Below are 12,800 nucleotides of genomic sequence, written 5' to 3' on the forward strand. Positions count from 1 at the left end.
CAAGCAGGCCACAGCTTATCTCCTCGAATACGAATACGTTGACTGGAACCCATACTGATATAAATCACCGTCCATTGCGCCTACCATTCATGCTTAGATTCCAAAACCGTAACACATCACTGGGTTCAAACCGTCCGGCAATGCAGACCATGGTGCCCTGATCGGGTAGCGATGTACTGTAGAATCCGCCCCCGACTCGGCTATTCTATGATGATAATCCAACGCAAGAGAAAACTCCAACCCTTCTCAGTAAAGGTAACAAAGAAAACGACGACCTCAATCCATCTCATGGTCAAAAGCGCTAATTGGAATAAGCCCTGGGGCGGCGGAAATGCCCTCTGCATAGAAGCCGTTGCTTTTGACTCGCAATCAACCAGTAGTCGTGTCCATCGGATCGGACACCTTAGCCTGCCTGCGCGCCGCCATCCGTTCGGCCTTGAAGGCTTCGATCTTGGCCTTGAGTTCCGTATCTAGGATGAACGGTCAGCCTTGAACCTTTGGGATATCGTCAACAACCAGAATACTCACCGGGTGTGACATCCTCCATTTTCAACGGAGCTCGGTTGAAGGGGTCGTGGGGATCACTGAGAAGGTGCGAGCGAATGGTAGAGCGGTCAATAGACACCCTGGACCCAGGCAGGATCACGGGGTCTTCCATCAGAGTGTACATAAGAGGATCTACAAAGCTGCATTAGTGCCGTTGGAGTGGATGCCAGAAGTGTAATCATACCCAGGAAGTCATCAGGAACCTCCCCGAGGTCTTCTTCCGCCTGCTCGTCTTCTTCTTTAGCCGCCTTTACCTTGTGCTGGAACTGCTCCCACCGCTTGAGCTCCTCGGGCGACTTGAGGGACCATTTCCGCAGAATCTCGGCGGCCTTTTCGAAATTGGCAGGCTTGTAGGATCGCCCATCACGTGCCACAGCCACAATGAAGCTCTCTTTGCCCGTCAGATTCAGATAGACATCAACGATCTCGCTCAGCAATGCCCGAGGGTTGAAGCCATATTCCTGCAAGTTATCCACCCGCAGAGTGGCACTCTTGGGCCCGACCATGGCGTCCAGGTTGTAGTCGAGCATATCTGCCAATCGCTGCACAATTTCAGGCATCGTGAAAGAATCGGCCAGTGCATCGGTGAACAACTTGAGCATGGAAACAGTCTCATTCGTCAACTGCATATAGGACTTGGCATTGCGCTGCGCGGCCGCCAGCTGCTCCTCCTTTTCTTGGCGTACGGTGGACTCCATCGCTGCTGCATTGCGCAGTTCCGTTTGCGTCTTGTGAATCGTGATGAAGGCCCCAAAGGACTCATCGAGCACATAGGTCACGTCATTGAGCAGAAGATTGACGAAGCGCACGAAGAAATCCAGGTTCTGCTTGGACTGGTTGTAAAGCTTGTTGCGGTAATGGGTATTGGGCCAGATGCATTGGATGATCTGGAAAATCTCGTAACGGATATTAAACTTATCGAAAAACTGGGTATGTGTACCGGTGTGCTCAGCCTCGATATAGAACTTCATCAGGGCATGCAGTAGATGCTGGTTGGCGAAAGGCATGGAGTTGAGCAAGTCCACGAGGACACCCCGACCGCCTCCAGGGCGAGGCCAGGTTCCTCGGAACAGGATGGAGACAAGACCTGCTTTGAGATAGGGGTTCTTGATGTAGCTCGAGCTCTCTAGGAAGGTAATGCAAAGCATAACCAGCTCGTCTCCTTGAGTGGCAGTAATGATTTGAGGCATAGCCCACATAATGAACTTGAAGTTGCTGACAATATCATCGATGAAGTATTCGGGCAGGCACTGGAACACCTCTGGTTGCTGCTCAGGCAAGGGAAGCTTGAGCGGCTCCTTGGGAAAGTTAGTGCCGGATACAACCCGCAGTACCCAGACCACCACATATCGCATGAAGAGCATGGACCGCGCCTGCCATTGATCATCAAACAAGACGCCCTGCAAGCTGTATTTCAGGGCCAGACCCAGGTCCAGCTTGTCCTTGTATTTCTTGAGGGCCTGCTCGAATACTCTGAGCTGCACTGGATTGTTCAACCACCGATGCCGCTCCAGCTCGAACTTGTTGATGGTGGACTCCATGTGCCGCAGGTCTTTCTCGAGCTGCTCGAGCTTGGAAGTCAGAGACTCACTACCGTAGTGATGGGCAGCCACCGTCAGGAAGAAAATCTCCGTGATAAAATTGGACGTTCCTTCTGCGGACTTGGCATAGAAAGCATCCGAGGCATGCTGATCAGCATTGACTTTGGTTTCGTCCTTCATATCTACCCGAGGCTTGCGGTGTAGATAGTTTGCATCGACCCTGTCGATCTGCAACGACAAATTGAGTCAGACCCGCAAAGCACCTAACTAATTGACTGACTCTCATACCTTGGTGAAGCTTGCATCCATGAACGGCTCGCAGAGCTGGTCCAGGCAAGTTGTGATGTTGAACATGAAGCCATCCGACGACACAGTAGTAGGATCCACTTGCATAGCCCGTCGCTTGTGGTTGATGTTCAGGGAGGCTGCGAACCAGTCTAGCACCCGATCCCTGGCATCCTTGGAGGCCCGGATCATGTGGTTAAGCACATCAAGCAGATCCGAGCTAATCATATGCTGCATCATGCGGATAGACCGCTGTGCGTTCAGGATGTATGATTGATCTCTAGTCTTGGGGCTCGAGAAGTATGTCATGGTCACACTGCTCTGAAGCGGGGACAGACTGAACCACGGGCCAAGCAGCGTCTTTTTTTCGAACTGAGCTGGATCCCGAGACTCGTTGAACATGGATGACTCAGTAATGGCAGCCGCGATGGCTGCATTGTGGACAAGGTTCCGCAAAGCCTGCAAACAGGTTGATGAGACGCGCCCACGGTGAAGAGAAGAGATCAACATACTGTGAGATAGGGCTTGTAATCATCGTTGATGGTCAGGCCCGCAAGCTCCTGGCTCATTTCCTCCACAGCAGTAATGAAGGCCGGCTTGATGCTTTCATCCTCATTGAACCTGCCCACAGCCTCGCCGATGAACTCAAAATCCACACCTTTGTCATCCTCCGGGTCCAGGAGGAGATAGGGTTTGAGGGCCGACTTTTCAGACGACTCGAGCCTTTAGGGGGGGCAGAATGTGTCAGCTGCTAATCGTGCCAAAAGGCGAGTCAAACCTACCCGAACATTTCCGGCATGGTGATAGCAAAGATGCAGTAGCTCATGCACATGCGGCGGGCTTCACAGATGACGCTGTATTTCGGGTCATCGTCGCGAGGCCGACGGAACCCTTTGTGCAACCGGGATATCCGCCTCCAGCATGGAAGCAGGTAATCCAACGGCTTCTGCTGGGGAGCATTCGAAGCTGCCTCCAGGAGGGCCTGGTCCAGCACCGACAGCTCGATGCGGACCTCACGGCCTTGCTCCTCCAGCTCACCCCGCAGTCCGGGCAAGTAGGTTAACCGCTGCCCGTGAATATCCTTCTGACGAGCCTCGTTCAAGGTCAGTTTGAAGGCCGCGCTGAGGGTCCGATCGGCAAAGGACTCGATACTCTCGTCAGCTCTCGGTGGAGGGGGAGTGCCGGAGACTGGGGTAACGGTTTGCGATCGGTCTGGCGCTGCGCTGGCGGCCGTGGGGGGTTGAATCTTGATCCGCTTCCATTCCGATTGCACGGTCTGTGGTTGCGGGGACGAGGCCCGTGAAGGAGCGGCGCTGCTCAGGTTGGATCGTGGTTGTGACTGGGGTCTCTCTGGGAATCGGGATGCAGGCGAGGGCTGCGAGGGCGATGCGGGCTGGCTCGACGCAGCGCCGTCGACGGGCGACGAGGGAGTGGGATTTCCTAGCTTTGCCAAGCGCTTGCTGCGGATCTGTAGGTAACAGGGGTCAGAGGAAACTTAGATTCGATATTGGGCCTTGAATGAATTTGAAAAAAAAAGATGAGTAAACGAACCTTGTCCGCTTCAGACTGGCTATCGGACATCTCTACTGATGCTGATCGGGGCAGCCCGCAGCAGAAAACCTTCCTCGGTCAGCGGGTCACGGTTTTCTGCAAAGTGCTTGGCTGAGTTTGATGGAACGAAGGAACTGTGGGGGGAGGAAAGAAGAGAGAAAAACCAGCAACCGAGATGTGACAAGTCCTCAGGAGGGGCTGATGATGGGGTAAACCGAGGACAAGGACAACGCGGAAGTTGGGGGTGGAGGATGTCGATGTCACTTCTGCATGCGCGGTCGTCGTCGTCGTTAAGTCGGACTTTCTGTCATGGTCGATTGTTAACCAGTGATTATTAACTAAGCTGGTTGGATGGATTTGATCTTCCCTCCCCGCTCAGGGCACAACACACTTGCCCCAATCGGGTCCGGCTCATCACCGCCATCAATGATCTATCCTCCATCATGAACCCATCCATTGCACAATAATTCAATACTGGTCAGTGTTGAAGTGTGCATCTTAGCGTACATCTTATGGTTGATAAGTCAGGTGATGAGAGAATCCACTCTTATAACAATCACTCACGACAATAATAGTCAAAACACTGATTCCGAACCCAACGCAACAAAAGAAGTCATTGTTTGCCCATAGAACGCCATCAACAAACCGTGAGAACATATAGACATCTAAGCTCGAAAAGAAAAAAAAGGCTTGATCGTGGTAGAGCCCAATAGCATGGGACAATTGCATGGGATATTAGTAAACAACGGATGCGAAGCCAACCGCGCCCAAGAACGAATAGGAACAAGTGTAGCAGCCATGAGAGCCACAGATCAGTATCTTCCCTTCAGCGAATCAAGTCGCTTGCAGCTCTTCAGCTCCATCGACCGGGCCTCTTTGATCTTCTCTACGTCCGGGAAAAACCACCCTTGAGCGTCCTGGATCATGCGATCCCGCGTGTGGATCTCGCTATCACATTCATACCGCAGTTTCGTCACGTAGTCCACTTCCACCCGTTGGTCCAGCTGGCGGAATTTGCGGGCGCTATAGTCATCCACATCTCGCGGGTTGACGAAGTAATCGATATTCAGCTTAGGCGTCGTGCGATGCAGCGTGTGGGGAGACACCGCGGCGTCGAACCTGTACGAGGGACCGGACGGAGTAGGGGTGCCAGAGAACCGAGAAGAGATCCAGGGAAGGACGAAGAGGAGAATGAGAGGGAGAAGCTGCTGGAAGGTCGACCAGAGTGATGGCGCCGGCTCAGACTGGCCATTGGCCTCGCGGGGTCTTCTCCGAGGCCGCTGGCCTCCAAACTGATGTACCCGGAACCCGGGACCACCCCCCATGTTGAAGACAAATTGGGGACCGCCTGCATATCACGAGTTAGCCGTCGCTTGCACCCAGACACTGAACAGATGTGTCCCACCGAAACCCCCTCCCATAGGGCCAAAGCCACCGCTGAAGAACCGCTGGAAGAGTTCCTCGGGCGAGATCTCCTCCTCGAACATCGGACCACCGCCGCCGCCTGACCGTGGGAATCCACCGCCGAATCCACTGAAGGGCGAAGCACCCGAAGGTCCCGCGCTGGGAGTAAACCTGCTATCCGGATCCCCTCCGAATTTATCGTACTTGGCTTTCTTTTCCGCATCGGACAGGACTTGGAAAGCCCGAGATACCACTACAGCCCCAATTGGGGTGGTTAGTTTTACGTTGAACACACCCGAAAAGGGAAGAAGACAACCAAACCGACATTTGAAAGCCTCATCCGCTCCTTCATAGCCATTCTTATCGGGATGCGTCAATAGACTCAATTTGCGATACGCCTTCTTAATCTCGCCATCGGTGGCGGTCTTTTCCACCGCCAGGATCTCGTAGAACGCCGTGGTTGAGCATTTCCGAATCCTCAGGACGGCCGCCTTCTGCTCCGGGGTGTACTTGCGGTCCTGGTTGCCCTGGTTGTGTTCGCGAGATTTCGCAGCACCCCCATTGTCTACCCCAGATGCGGTGGCGGATGGCATCGCAGCAGCAGGTTTTGAAAAACGGCGATCGCCCCCAGGAAGACTCGAGTCTCACTCAGTGGCAGCAATGCGCTGCTCGTCGCTTTGTGTTTTGTTTGTTTCTTGGGCGCAGTGAGTGTACGTCGAGGCGTGGATCTTCGGAAGAGGGAGAGTGGTGGGCCTGGCAGCCGAAGCGGACGACCGAAAAAAGACAAGAGAGGGGGGCGTTTTGTTGTAAATCGAATAAGGGCTGCAGATACAGCTTAGGCACAAGGACAAGAAAGATAGCCAGCTGGTTCAGTTGCGGCGTGCCAGTTGGGGTCTAAGATTTAACAAAAAACAACAACAACTGTGACTGATAAACGTGGTGAGTTCTGGAGGTTCAAATGTTGACGCTAAGCCCCGGGTAAGCGTTGACAGTGGCTTGCAGTGTTAGTCAGGAAAGACTGTCTTGTGCTCGTTGCCGCGGATCGTCATCCCTCCTCACATCTGCTACCACCACCTCCGCATTATCACTGTACTTGTTACCGGTGCGTTCAGCGCACCCCCGTCGCTCTTCCATAGTTGCGCCGTCTCTTCTCCGTGGCTAATTGTTGTTTAAGATAGGCTTCACCACTCATCTGAATCACGATTAAACACCACTGACACAATCATGGCTGGTTCGGACTCCGCAGTAGAGCAGACGGAGAAGTCTCTGGTCCAGACAGCTAGAGCATGGGGCGGTAAGTACTGACCAAAACAGCCTGGGCTATCTTCGCAAGACCATGGATATCACTCCTGTTGGTGCTTGCAAGCTGACGCGCTCTTACTTTCATGTAGAGAACGCCTTTCCGCCTACTCTACTGGCCTCTCTTATCACCGCACAGCACATGCGCCCATTCCAACCACTGCCCATGCTATTCCCTCCTCTCCTTCTCTTCTCGAGCTATGCCAACCTTCAAGGATTCAAAACCGACACTGCGGGGATCAGCGCCGCCTGGTCTGGGCTCTACCTCCTGCTTGCGGGGCGGCGCAAGCAGCCGTTCATGAAGAAATGGGGCGCTCGGGGCATTGTGCGCGGCGTGACCATGGGTCTTTGCTTGGTTAACATGGTGAGTGGGGGACTTGCCTACACCCTGGGCAAGCGGGAAGAAGACGAAGAATAGACGGTATGGGTATAACTGTATAGATTGGGCCCATTCTGCAGGGCCTGAAGATCCATCGAAGATTTATGTATGTACGATAATGTCCGCCAAACACACGGATGAGGGCGTCGCTTTGGGCATGGTGTTATGGTCGTCGCTGAGCTAAAAAGCAAATTGGTTTCTGGCATGCAGAATGTTGAAATGCGCTGTCTATGTGTATACGTAGTATGAAAAAAGATTTACAGTGGTTGCGACTGACGGACCGCAATCGCGCGAGGCAGCGGGTATGCGCTTGACCGGCCAGGCCGCTGTCGATTAGTTCGCGTAGAGTCGTTCAGACAGAATCATCTCCTGAATGCTCGACGGGACCAGCCAGTCCAGATCCTGGGGGTTTGCGGCGACTGCTTCTCGGGCCCTGGTTGAGCTCACCGATGGTGCCCCCGGTTTCCGTCCCTCCACCAGCTGGATTCGCTGGGCCCATTCCCGCTTACCGCCTATGTCATCTTTCCTTCCCTCCGCTAAGTCCCGCAGAAAGGCCTCCTGCTCGTCCCGACTGCCCCAGCTGCTATCAGGGCGCAAGGTCACCCGTAACCGATGCTGGGACAGGAAGGGCTCCAGCGACTGCAGGGTGTGCTCTGGAGGATAGTACTTGGGATCGAAGATGCGAATCAAGGTATCGTAGCCCGTAAGATGGACTTGTTCCAGCGAGTGGGGGTATACCCCCGCCCGCTCTATTTCCGCCGCCTTATCCACAAAGTATGGCTTTTTTGTGACGGCAATGTCTATTACTGGAAGGATCTGGCGAGTGCCTGGAGGACTTGCAGACGGTAAATGCGAAAGAAGGTCGCGAGCGAACAAGTCCATCATGGTTAGGCGGTTCTCGAAAGAAGCGGGTTTAGATGGTTTGTCCGCATTCTGCGTCGCCAATAGCAAGAGGAGCCGCGGAGCGCAGCTGGTGTCCTCTAAAAGAGCCGAGCAGGCAATCCGACGGTGTGCGAGCGTCGGTGGATTGAAAGAGGAGTCAAGCACGTACAAGACGTCGGGACTGGAAGCAGGGTCATGGTCGTCGGGTGAGACGGAGGCCAGAACTTCAAAGTTCCGATCTGATGTTTGGAACTGTTTTAAGCGGGAAGCATAATGTGCCTGCAGGGACTGGAAGGGGGGTCTTTCCATAGTCGATCCGTTAGACGATGTTTGACCCAGTGGCTATTCTTGGAGATGCTTTCATGCACGAAGAAGAACACACAACAACAAGAACAACAATGAGGGGCAGAAAAGCAGGTAAGTTCACGGCAGTTCGAAACATTCCAGCTTGCAGCGTCAGAGCCGCAACCGAACCGAAAACCACGGCAAAAATGGCCGACCGCCCAGAGTGGGACAAACGGGAAGAATTGCCCGAAATCCATGGAAGGAAAAGAAGCGGATCGACAGTCAACCATCGGACCCTTTCTTTCCCTCTCGTTTGTCTTTCCGACGGGTGGCTGCAGAGCAACTTGAAGACTTGCGCTCTAACTTACTCGTACTACTCGTCCTACGCACGGAGAACAACACAACACTGACTGTTCCCTCCATTACTCATCGGGAGGGAGATTGTCCAACCCTCAACCCACCCAACACGGCTGAGTGGCGGCAAAGCCGATATTAAATACATGTCCTACTCTTATCTCACCAGGGCCGATGGATGACGCTGGAAGGCCAGTGAGCCGGGCTGGACGGTCACCGTGTTCCGTCTAGATTAATGCGCGGGCTGATCCCAATCACAGTCATCTCGATGCTCATGCATCTCGATCCATCAGCCGTGTTGGCCGGTGAGCGAGCAATGAAGCCAGAATGATTTTTTATCCGAAGGGCTAGAATTCGGGGCTTCGAAATTTTCCTCCTAGCGGTCTGTTGCGAGTGTAGCCGCGATGGCGATCATCCCTTAGTCAGTGTTTAGTACAGTAGTTAACTACTTCACTGTTCGGTTTCTCGGATCAACCACCAAAACTTCAGGCAACCGAGTATCTTAGCTCTTCTGGTTTGAAACATCCGCGGCAGTCGATGACCCTGGATTTCTGGTGAACACCCGGGGAGGGGTCCAGAGATATCTGCTTGACCATTTCATGTCACAGTGATCCAGCAACCATTAAATTGGTGTGCAGGAGGGCGGTTATTGCTCATATTTAATCTAAGATGAGTGCAATCTGTGGGATAGTGTCTAGACTCTAGACTCCCGGTCACTTTGACCGGGCTCCACTTCTCTTATGATCATCCTCGAATGATCTCTTCTGCTGGTGATAACCTCCGGATCAACACTGTCATTGATGCCAACGGCCTCTGGCAGGCAGCCACCGAGTCATTGTCATACGTGCTGCTGCTGCTGCTGCTGTTGTTGTCCTCTTTGAGCCATTGCCTTTCCTGTTTATGGTGGCCTTGTTCGCTTAGGCCTACTGCACCGGTCCCAATCGCTTAGAGAAAGTTTTCGCATAGTCGGGCGACCCAGCGGGCCCGGTTGGCGCCGAGCTTGACCATTCGCGATGGCCGCCACCACGTAGCGAATGGCCCACGCTTGGACCAAGTGCTGTACAATGACTCCGAGATACTGTCGATACGGTGTCTAATCCCCCTATTTCCCCCCTAAAGACTCTAGGAGTGTATCTCACCGTGCTCTTAATCCCCCGCTTTTCACCCAATGCCTCGTCACTGCTACGCAGACTGCGTGGACCCATACGTGAGATAGAGCTTGGCAGAATGGGTGGGAGGTAGCTGATCGATAGTCGGTCTTGACTTTTGACTATTGATTGTTCTGTTGGTATGGTACCGTGGGTGCAGTGACAAGGTACAGGATGGAAATTGGTGCTCATTTCCGAAAGCTGGCAATTTAGAGTTGAGCACTGATTGAGCTGTTGACCGTGACTTATGGATGCTCATTGCTGATTGCTCATCGCTCATCAGGCGGATGTGTGACGTGCTGGTGCGCCCTCACACAGACACCTGGCAATTCTGGCCCCTCGATTAGATGTACAAGATTTCTGCAGGGTGCCTTCCTGGCTATTGCTTGTTTCGATTGTGCCTGTAGAGTGCTTTAGAGTGCTGTAGAGTACTGTAGAGTACTGTATACGGAGTACAGCCCGGGGCACGCAGTGGGACACTCCAAGAGTCCAAGTAGACGGAGGGAAAAAAGAAAAACACGGCACCCCGTGCGGTCGATTGGTCGGGGGAAACGGCCCACACGAGATTAAAGCCAGGGGCAGAACAGCCAGTAAACGTCGTGCATTCACGGGATGAAACGGGGGCCATCATCTCTGCTTCCTTTGAACCTCCAATCCACGGATGGTGCCTGCGCCAGAGACCCACTCGGTGGAGTCCCAGGAAATTAATTCATATCATCTCCCATCACCATTTCTGCCAACGGCCCGGTTTTTCTGCCTGTTCGGCCTGAGATGAGACAGGCTAAGCTCCCTAATCGTCTCTAATGCTTGAGTGCACGAGGCAGAAGATCGGCTGATGCAACCGTACGTTACAGATGGCCTTGCATTAATTCACCGAACTCACCCTCACTTGGTACGGTGCCTGGTAACTCATGTGTATCGTGACTCTCCGGGTGGGTTAATCAAATGAGAAAAAAAGATATTAGATGGAATTAGTGTCTCCTTTCCTTTCCTTTCTTCTCCTCCCCCTCTTCCTCTTCTCTTTCTTAGTCTAGTCTCTCTTTCTCTAACTGTCTCCATTCTCTTCTTTTTAACGACTCTCTTTTCCCCAAATTCTCGGATTGATTCCGTCAGACTGCTACTTTCTCTCTCAACTGTTCTCTGTGCTAGAGACGTTGCTTCGTTCTTTCGAACCCAGTCATTCTTTATCCAATTTGTTGCGAATAGATTTCGCAGCTCACATTCGTTGACCAACAACACCCCGCAGTCTCTACCTCAACAAAAGCACCACCACCACCACCTACATCACACATCACCACCCTTTAAACCACAAATCACCCACCATGCAGCTCACTACCAAGGTCTCGGTTGCCCTTCTGGGTGCTCTCGCCGCCGTTGGCGAGGCCAACATCCACCACAACCTGCACTTCCACGGCCGCGATGCCGCCTCCAGCTCGGTTGCGATCCCCGTCACTCTCCCCACCACGACTGTCCAGCCTCCCCAGCCCGTTGTTGCGACCAGCTCGGCCTCCACCGCCGTTGCTGCCACTACTAGCCTGGCTGTCGCTCCTCAGGGCACCACCTCTGCTGCTCCCGTCCCCGCTGCGCCCTCTTCCGAGGCTGTGGCTCCTGTTGCCTCGGTGGGCTCCTCGTCCGTGACGGTTGTTGTGCCTTCGGCTCCTTCCTCTGTCCCGGTTGTGCCTGTTGGCCCCTCCTCCGTGCCCGTGGTCCCCGTTGGTCCCTCCTCCGTGGTGCCCGGTGCTCACTCCTCGGCCCCCGTGCCTCCTTTCCCTTACTCTTCGGCCATCACCTCCGCCCCCGGCCCTCTCGGCACCGGCGTCACCCAGTCCGCGGGAGCTACCAGCTCTGCTGCTGGCTCCGGCTCTGGATCTGGCGCTGCCTCGGGTGCTGAGTCCGTCTCCACCGAGTACGAGACCCAGACCTCCACCAAGGATGTCACTCTCACCTACACTCTGGGTGCCGGTGCCTCCAAGACCGTGGTGACCACTACTGTTCACCGCACCGTGACTGACGTCCAGACCGTCTATGTGGTACGTTTGCTGTGTTATCGGCCGCCTGTGAATCCTACTGACCCATTGATATAGACCCCTGGGGCCCACAGCTCCAGCACTGCCAGCGCCGGTGCTCAGGACACTACCCTCACTTCGACCTCGACCGCCTTTGCCACCTACACCCTCCTGGCTGTCCCCTCGTCCACTGGTGCCGCTGGCTCTGCCGCCACCTCCGGCAGCTCCTCCGGCTCCGCCAGCTCCGGCTCCAGCGACAGCTGCGCTCCTGTCACTGTCACTGTCCACGACACTGTCACTGTGGTAAGTTGGGCTGTGTGAAAGTTGATGATGTCGATGCTGATCATAAGTTGCAGACTGTCGCCCCTACCACTGCCGCTGCTATCACCGCCACCCCCGACACCAACGTCGAGGTTGCCGAGCCCACCACCAGCGCCGAGGACACCACCTCCAGCGCCTCGACCACCGAGGCCGCTGCCACCAGCACTGCCACCGTGGTCCCCACCCCCCGTCCTCCCTTCGGCCACAGCAACGGCACCTTCCCCTACCCTAGCGGTGCTGCCCGTCCCACTGGCTTCCAGACCAGCAGCCGCGCGGCTTTCCCCTCGCACTTCCGCCGCGTCTACTAAGGGCTTAGCCTGGCGCGTTCGACTGTACTGAGAATTGAACCCGTGGCGTAAAGCTTGCGCTGGCCTTGTACCTATGAGAGGATTTCGATATTTATGTTTCTGGTACAAACTTGACAATTTTTCTTCTTCTTTCTCCACCTAGTCTATCTTCCATTCTCGTCCATCCGGCTAGGTACTCAGGTTGTTCCATCTTTGTGGCATCCGTCCCGGGCCTACCCGTTATCCAACGAAGCTGTTTCTTCATTTAGTTTCTCTGTGAGAACCTCTCATGGGACATGGACTTTTGTATGGTGACGGGCCGGGCTGGGGGGGTCCCTAGCTGGAGCGGACGAGAATGTTAGGCATGTGTTCGCTCTCGGGCACATTTGTATCTATGTGAAGAATAGATCCTAAGTGGGGTTTACGACCATCCGATGACGATCTTGCTTATGACAGCGGATATTAGACACGAAATGAATTAAGTTTGAGATACGGGTATGTGTAGATCTAGT

At 54.2% G+C, this 12,800-nt stretch overlaps 5 protein-coding genes across 5 annotated transcripts; 2 read left to right on the forward strand and 3 right to left on the reverse strand.

Moving 5' to 3' along the window:
• Positions 1 to 54: 54 nt before the first annotated feature.
• BO72DRAFT_397895 (ubiquitin-ubiquitin ligase UFD2) lies at positions 55 to 4,239 on the reverse strand. Its single transcript, XM_040942073.1, has 7 exons — positions 3,924 to 4,239; positions 3,155 to 3,840; positions 2,885 to 3,095; positions 2,376 to 2,831; positions 731 to 2,315; positions 529 to 678; positions 55 to 470 (listed from the first exon to the last, which is right to left on the reverse strand). The coding sequence occupies exons 1-7, from the start codon at positions 3,951 to 3,953 to the stop codon at positions 370 to 372; spliced, it is 3,219 nt and encodes a 1,072-aa protein (XP_040804717.1). The 5' UTR covers positions 3,954 to 4,239; the 3' UTR covers positions 55 to 369.
• A 119-nt stretch (positions 4,240 to 4,358) lies between these two features.
• On the reverse strand, positions 4,359 to 6,155 carry BO72DRAFT_445282 (J domain-containing protein). The gene is made up of 3 exons (XM_040944002.1): positions 5,653 to 6,155; positions 5,329 to 5,580; positions 4,359 to 5,271 (listed from the first exon to the last, which is right to left on the reverse strand). The coding sequence occupies exons 1-3, from the start codon at positions 5,918 to 5,920 to the stop codon at positions 4,736 to 4,738; spliced, it is 1,056 nt and encodes a 351-aa protein (XP_040804718.1). The 5' UTR covers positions 5,921 to 6,155; the 3' UTR covers positions 4,359 to 4,735.
• Positions 6,156 to 6,394: 239 nt separating this feature from the next.
• BO72DRAFT_445283 (uncharacterized protein) lies at positions 6,395 to 7,207 on the forward strand. Its single transcript, XM_040944003.1, has 3 exons — positions 6,395 to 6,429; positions 6,502 to 6,621; positions 6,719 to 7,207. Exons 2-3 carry the CDS (start codon positions 6,552 to 6,554, stop codon positions 7,042 to 7,044), a joined length of 396 nt encoding a protein of 131 aa, XP_040804719.1. The 5' UTR covers positions 6,395 to 6,429; positions 6,502 to 6,551; the 3' UTR covers positions 7,045 to 7,207.
• On the reverse strand, positions 7,066 to 8,545 carry BO72DRAFT_445285 (nicotinate-nicotinamide nucleotide adenylyltransferase). Its single transcript, XM_040944004.1, has one exon. The coding sequence runs from the start codon at positions 8,194 to 8,196 to the stop codon at positions 7,339 to 7,341; it is 858 nt and encodes a 285-aa protein (XP_040804720.1). The 5' UTR covers positions 8,197 to 8,545; the 3' UTR covers positions 7,066 to 7,338.
• Positions 8,546 to 10,996: 2,451 nt separating this feature from the next.
• BO72DRAFT_493220 (uncharacterized protein) lies at positions 10,997 to 12,309 on the forward strand (the record flags this gene model as incomplete). The annotated part of the gene is made up of 3 exons (XM_040948358.1): positions 10,997 to 11,704; positions 11,759 to 11,983; positions 12,037 to 12,309. 3 exons carry the CDS (start codon positions 10,997 to 10,999, stop codon positions 12,307 to 12,309), a joined length of 1,206 nt encoding a protein of 401 aa, XP_040804721.1.
• Between the last annotated feature and the right edge of the window lie 491 nt (positions 12,310 to 12,800).

This window comes from Aspergillus fijiensis, assembly GCF_003184825.1.
Source record: "Aspergillus fijiensis CBS 313.89 unplaced genomic scaffold BO72scaffold_8, whole genome shotgun sequence".
NCBI classification, from domain to species: Eukaryota; Fungi; Ascomycota; class Eurotiomycetes; order Eurotiales; family Aspergillaceae; genus Aspergillus; species Aspergillus fijiensis.

Coding starts and splice junctions, on each gene's coding strand:
- BO72DRAFT_397895 (XM_040942073.1), bottom strand. CDS start 3,953: ATGTCCGATAGCCAGTCTGAAGCGGACAAG. Junction 3,841..3,923: donor GCCAGTCTGAAGCGGACAAG/GTTCGTTTACTC, acceptor TGTTACCTACAG/ATCCGCAGCAAGCGCTTGGC. Junction 2,316..2,375: donor TGGATGCAAGCTTCACCAAG/GTATGAGAGTCA, acceptor TTGTCGTTGCAG/ATCGACAGGGTCGATGCAAA.
- BO72DRAFT_445282 (XM_040944002.1), bottom strand. CDS start 5,920: ATGCCATCCGCCACCGCATCTGGGGTAGACAATGGGGGTGCTGCGAAA. Junction 5,581..5,652: donor AGCGGATGAGGCTTTCAAAT/GTCGGTTTGGTT, acceptor TTGGGGCTGTAG/TGGTATCTCGGGCTTTCCAA. Junction 5,272..5,328: donor CCCTATGGGAGGGGGTTTCG/GTGGGACACATC, acceptor CGTGATATGCAG/GCGGTCCCCAATTTGTCTTC.
- BO72DRAFT_445283 (XM_040944003.1), top strand. CDS start 6,552: ATGGCTGGTTCGGACTCCGCAGTAGAGCAGACGGAGAAGTCTCTGGTC. Junction 6,622..6,718: donor GACAGCTAGAGCATGGGGCG/GTAAGTACTGAC, acceptor ACTTTCATGTAG/AGAACGCCTTTCCGCCTACT.
- BO72DRAFT_445285 (XM_040944004.1), bottom strand. CDS start 8,196: ATGGAAAGACCCCCCTTCCAGTCCCTGCAGGCACATTATGCTTCCCGC.